The sequence below is a fragment of the Mirounga leonina genome, unplaced genomic scaffold, assembly GCF_011800145.1.
Source record: "Mirounga leonina isolate KUSES-001 unplaced genomic scaffold, KU_Mleo_1.0 Mir_114, whole genome shotgun sequence".
Lineage (NCBI taxonomy): Eukaryota > Metazoa > Chordata > Mammalia > Carnivora > Phocidae > Mirounga > Mirounga leonina.
The window spans coordinates 34,517,316-34,523,183 of record NW_023270265.1 but is presented as its reverse complement, the minus strand read 5'-3'; the positions used below and the strand labels follow the sequence as shown (position 1 = coordinate 34,523,183).

Here is a 5,868-nt window from a genome sequence, read left to right as displayed (position 1 = left end):
CTTGCGGATATGTTTTAATATTTTATTTTCACGACAGGATGGCAATGAGTGTTCTTTAAAATTAATTGCGACATTCTATAGTCTACTCTAATATACCTATATATTATACTATAGTATACTATAATATACATTTAAAAGAAGTTGGAGATTTTTAGTCTTCAAATACTACATATTATCTTCCTTTCCAAGTATATTATCGCTAACATCCTTTAGAATACAATGTAATCACAGTTTGCCAAAGTAGGAGTTGCATCATTTCTTCTTCCAGACTTTAATATGGTACTCAGCACAAAAGAGAAATTCAGTTCCACAGAGGGTAGTCTACCTGGAGTTTGAAAACCTTCCATTTTTAAGAAACACCTACTATGTACAAGGCATTGTGATAGATACTGGGGATAAATCCTTAAGCAGAAGAGATTCAATTTCTGCCTTCATGGAGTTTTTAGTCCAATGAATGAGACATGAATTTATCAATCAGAGAACTGTATTTCTACAAACTATGATAAACACCATGAAGGAAAAGTAGGAGTGTCATCATGTGAACACCTGATCTACTTTGGCTCATGAGAAAAGGCTACCCTGAAGAAGTTATGATTGAGTTGAAATAAGAGTGTTATTAGATAGAGACAACTCGGCAAAAGGGTAAAGAACAGAATATGTGCAAAGACCTTGAAGTAGGAGGAAACATGGTGTATTGAAGAAATTGAAAGAAAGCTAGCCAATATAATTCATCAGAATTGTATATGGGGCACGAGTAGTTACATGGATACCAGTTAGGAGGTTACAATAGTTCTCCAGGTGAAAGATAGATGGTATCTCATTAGGAGGGAAGTAAAGAAGATAAGGGAAAAGAAGGCAGATTCAAGAGATACTTAGGAGAAAATCAGTGTTATAATGAAGCCAGGTAGAGTAGCATTAGTAGAGTTTTAAAGATGATAGATCTTTAAATTTTTCAGTTGTGAGACCAAACAGTAAAAAGCTGGGAATTTGAGCTTATGTGACGTTCCTCAATAAGCCAGATAGCAATTGCAGCCAGGTTTTCTAATAGCAGTAACATCTTAGGAAGGGTGATTTTAGGAAATGTGCCAGAAGGTCATGACCAAGACTACAGTAAAGTCAACCACGTATTTAAAAAATAATTACATATTATAGGTCCCACTTCTGAATTGTCAGTTAGAAGGATATCAAATGATAAAATTACTGGGATTTTCAAGGTACATGTTTGTAATATCACATTATATCACTTATTTCTTTCTCTCCTTTGTACTTATGTGAAAATAAGATTTCAAGACTTAAAATATTAGGAGTTATATCAGGGAGATCATATTACACCTGAGAATATTAGGGGGGAAAAGCCAACCAAAATTATATCTGAAAGATGCTAAAATGTCAGGGAAACAAATATCATCTTATGACAAACAAGATATCAACGTCCAAGATGCATAATAGTAACAGCAACTTCCACACAAGTAGCTTTTTGATCAGGAAAATAAGACAGATATGCTCATAACTCTATTCCTTTCCTTGTTTCAGATGACTAATAAATGGAGAATTTTTACAAGTCTTATTTCTTTCTGCTTTATGTAACCAATATAATAAAATTTCTACTAATCCAGTAATAGGCCTAAAGTTAACAGACCTTATGGACATAAGGTCTCCTTCAAATGGACTAACAACCCCATTTCCCATATACCCCAGCACTGGAAATTGATCCTCAGCTCCTCTATTCCTTGAAGCAGAAGTTTTAAACAAATGGTAAGGAATAATAATTTCTAGTGTTTGACTTTAACATACTAGTTCTCATCTATAGGTCCCAGTCAAACCCCACACATGGGTGGACCTTAATATATTCTAAAATCTATTTCTTGCTCTCTCTTTTTCTTTTCTTCTTACTACTTATATTCCTATGAAAAATTATCTTCCTTAGTCTTGGGTGGTCCAATGTATACATAATTATTTTCCCATGGGTACTATAAGAACATGGCATGCCTGTAGTTTTCCAGATTTTCTGATATGCTGTGTTAAAACATACAGTAATTAGCACTGTGGTCCCACACACAATAGTAGAATCCTAACAGGAACACTACCATGAAACAGAAACACCACTTAGTCAAAACCCCAAGCTGAGCAAGGTATAAATCAATAAATGACAAAGATTTACTAATGACCTGTAACATAACTGGTAAAATCTAGAAACGTGTATCTTATTTATGCATCTATAATCCTTGAATTGTTAGTAACAATGCCACATCTGCAATGATGGAGTGGTATACTGAATAACTAATATTGTAATTGATCTCTTGAACTGTCAATAAATCAGTGCCATAGAACTTCAGAGGAAAAACGGACCTTGGTAAATATGTAGTCGTTCCCTTCATTTTACAGATGAGAAGAGGGACGAAGAAAAAATATAGTAAGATCATTTACCTGATTTCTACAAAATAGGAAAGACTCAGTAAATACTTGTAGCATGACAAAACCCAGGTCTGGTTTCCTATGTGATACTCTTTGCATGTCTCTAAATTAAAAAACAAAAACAAAAAAAACCTTTTTTAATCTACATCTGGACTGAAAAACCCATGAATTTGAATTCTTGAAATATAGATCCTAGTTGCTGACACTGAACCAGAGAAACTGTGAAGAACAAAAAAATTCATACTTATTTGTTCAAATGCTGCATATCATATTACATATTTTCATTCCAAAACTATCATACCATAAAAAACCCTCTAGACCGACCAACACATAAACATAAATACAGCATATTAAGCTTATAGCTAACTATTTTTATAATTTTAAAAATTAAGTTTGAGGGCGCCTGGGTGGCTCAGTCGTTAAGTGTCTGCCTTTGGCTCAGGTCATGATCCCGGGGTCCTGGTATCGAGCCCTGAATTGGGCTCCATGCTCAGCAGGGAGAGTGCTTCTCCCACTCCCTCTGCCTGCCTGTCTGCCTACTTGTGATCTCTCTGTCAAATAAATAAATAAAATCTTTAAAAAAAAAAAACAAAAAAACACAGAATAGTCCTAATGAAGAAGCCAAAAAAGGAAACACACAGCTTTAAAGATTAGTCAAAGGAGGAAGGGTGAATCCTAGTTTTGCCTCAGCAATGTCAAAAATGCAGAGTGGGAAGATCCAAACTTTTGAGCTCTAATTACTATCTGTAGGAGCCTCAAGTTTCCTGCATCTATTAGTAAGAGCCCCTATTCCTGCTCTCTCCCCAATCTACTTCCCCAAGTGACTACCCAACTACCTGTCTGGAGTTCCCCAAACTCTTCAGGCAACCTTAGTTACCCAGAGATTGCTCTGTGCCTCTCCAAAATAAATGCTTACATTCTCTAGACAAAGCTTTGGGGATCAGAAAAAAAGGTCTCATTTAATTCCTCTTGTCAATGGAAAAAACAGCATCTGTTGATTTAAAGATGGCCTTTTCAAAAGTTCCTATGAGCTGAATCCTTAGAATTCACTGACCCTCTGGGACAAAACACTGAAAAGACAGCCAGGCACTACCAAAAGTTTTCAAAAAAATGGAAGTCAACTATGTCTGAGTACATACAGACAAGCATTTTCTAGAGATCTCTTTGGACTGAAAAATAAGCATCTTCTTTCTCTGTGTTTTTTTTTTTTTTTTTTCTTCTTCTTTAAAAGCTCCCTTACCAACTCAATCTTATCAAGTTAAGAGATACAACTTTCATAGCATGGTCTTCCCTTTCACCCTTAAATAACAAATAGACCTTGCCCACTAACTTCCTACTCTAACCAAATATTTTTATTCCTTTAACAGAACCCTTGATTCTGCTTTATATCCTGCCTGAGCTATTTCTGGTTTTTAAAAATTCTTCTTGGATCGTCCAAGTTTAAAGTTGGCCCAAGATTACTTTTAGCATGTGGTTGCATGCATGGACACATGCTGTCAAGTCTCTTAATTTATTGTCCCTCTCAGACACAGATCTCCCCACTTAATAAACCCAGCAAGAACTCTTTGGTTTTCTTTTGGATTCTACTCCTTCCCTTCCACACAAAGTCAGGTTATGATATCCAGACTTTATTAGTTTAAAAGGGCCAAATCTCCAGGGATGGTGGTAAAGGAACTCATTTGGCTATTCAGTGTTGCTCCAGACTTGGTATTAGAGAACTGAGGCGAGTAGGGCCTGCACTTTTGCCTGAGTGTGTGCTCCCTCCCTCCAGCTGCCCTTTCTAAACCTCCCAGCTTGCTACCTGTTGGCAGTGCTGGTGTTGCTGCTCCCGTTGCTGTGTTTCTGTGCGCGGCTCAATCTCCTTGGGGGCTTTGAATGCTGCAGCCGGGGGCTCGGCATGGAGGGGAACGTGGAGGCATAGCCATGTTCACACTCTAAAGAGACAGCAAAAAAAAAAAGAGAGAGAGAGATGATAACAGGAATGTACCCAAATCCATGGATCCACAGATCTAAAGTCCCTGCAGTAAAATGCTGCTGAAAACAGCAGAAGAAAAGGAGGTTAACATTTTTCCCCTTTTTGGTTGGAAGATAAAATTCTCAGTCAGTCCTTCCCAGGACATCGATCCTGTAACATTATATACAGACCCAACCCATCACCTGAAAGGGGTACAAATACTTCTTCTAAACCAAGTAATTTCTCCATCCTCTCCAAAATCCTTTTCTCCAAAACTCTTGACTGAAACACACTGATTTCTGAGACTAGTTGCCACCCACCTCAATTATTTCACCCGCCTCGAAACCCCCCTTTAACTCTCTCCATTCTAGGTGTCTCACTTAGCGCTCCATTTTCACGAATTTCAAACCATTCAATTGCCTCATCTCGGAGGACATTTTCTCCCCCGACACCTTAATTTCCAGAGTTCCTACTCTTCACTCCCCAGTCTCTTTACAACTCTTCGAGTCTCGGTCCCTAAATGGGGTCCCGTCTCCTCCCACCTCAGTTTCTCAGAGGTCCCTTCCCCACAGGTGTGCATCCTCCTCCCCACGGGCTCCTCGGCAGGCATTCTCTTCCTCGGCCGCCAGCCTCGCCGCCTCCACCCCTACCTGCGCCGCCCCCTTCCCCCTTGCTTCAGTTCTTTCTTCCCTCTTGCCTCCCAAGTCCTCGGGCTGGCGCCCACTCTCAACACACTCCCTCCCTCTGCTCTGGCCCACCTCCCCTCGGCCCCCAGATCCTCGTCCTCCCCGCACACACAGGCCCGCGCGGCCCCTCCCGCACCCCTCCCCTCGCCGGCTCCGAGCGCCCACCATCACCCGCACCCCTCCCCACCCGCTCTCCCCTCAGGCGCGCACCCCTCCTCACACCCCCCCTTACCACGCACCTCCCCTCACACGCGCTCCTCTCCTCACACGCACCCCCGCCTCCCCGCACACGCGCACCCCTCCTCACGCACGCACCTGTCGCCCGCGCACCGCTCCCCACACACGCACCCTCCCTCCCCTCACACACGCGCTCCTCACTCACACTCCTCCTGCACGCGCCTCTTTACACACGCACCCCTCACGCACGCAGCCCTGCCTCCCCTGCTCACGCACGTACCCCGCTCCTCCCACCCGCGCCCTCCCTCCCCTCACACATCGCACCGCATTCCCCGCGCGGAGGAGTGCGCGGGCTCGGGTGGTGGCGGAGGCGGGGGCGCCCAGCCGTTACCTCGGTCTCGGCGCTCCAAAAACTCGGCCGCCTCAAGCAGGCGCTGCACGTTGATCATCCGCACCCTCTCCATGGGCACCGCTGCTGGCGACCGGGGCCTCTCCGTGCTCCCTTCCCCGGCCGACAGGAGGCGCCGCAGGCGGCTACAGGCCGGCGCCGCCCCGGCACATGTGCGGCGGGCGGGCGGGCCAGCCCGGCCGCGGCTCGGCGCGCTCTCCGCCGCCCCCGCCGCCCCCGCCGCCCCC

The 5,868-nt window shown here is 43.4% G+C and overlaps 1 protein-coding gene across 2 annotated transcripts in view; it reads right to left on the bottom strand.

Moving 5' to 3' along the window:
• The window catches only part of MXI1 (MAX interactor 1, dimerization protein), an 85,824-nt gene that overhangs the window by 63,058 nt on the left and 16,898 nt on the right, over positions 1 to 5,868 (bottom strand). The window contains exons 1-2 of one of the 2 annotated variants that reach the window (XM_035028785.1): positions 5,624 to 5,828; positions 4,217 to 4,349 (exon numbers count right to left, since the gene is read on the bottom strand). In XM_035028785.1, coding sequence (XP_034884676.1) covers positions 4,217 to 4,349; positions 5,624 to 5,696 — 206 coding nt within the window. In that variant the 5' untranslated portion in view covers positions 5,697 to 5,828. Of the gene's footprint in view, positions 1 to 4,216; positions 4,350 to 5,623; positions 5,829 to 5,868 lie in introns of those variants that run through there. The other variant, XM_035028776.1, reaches the window with a different exon arrangement.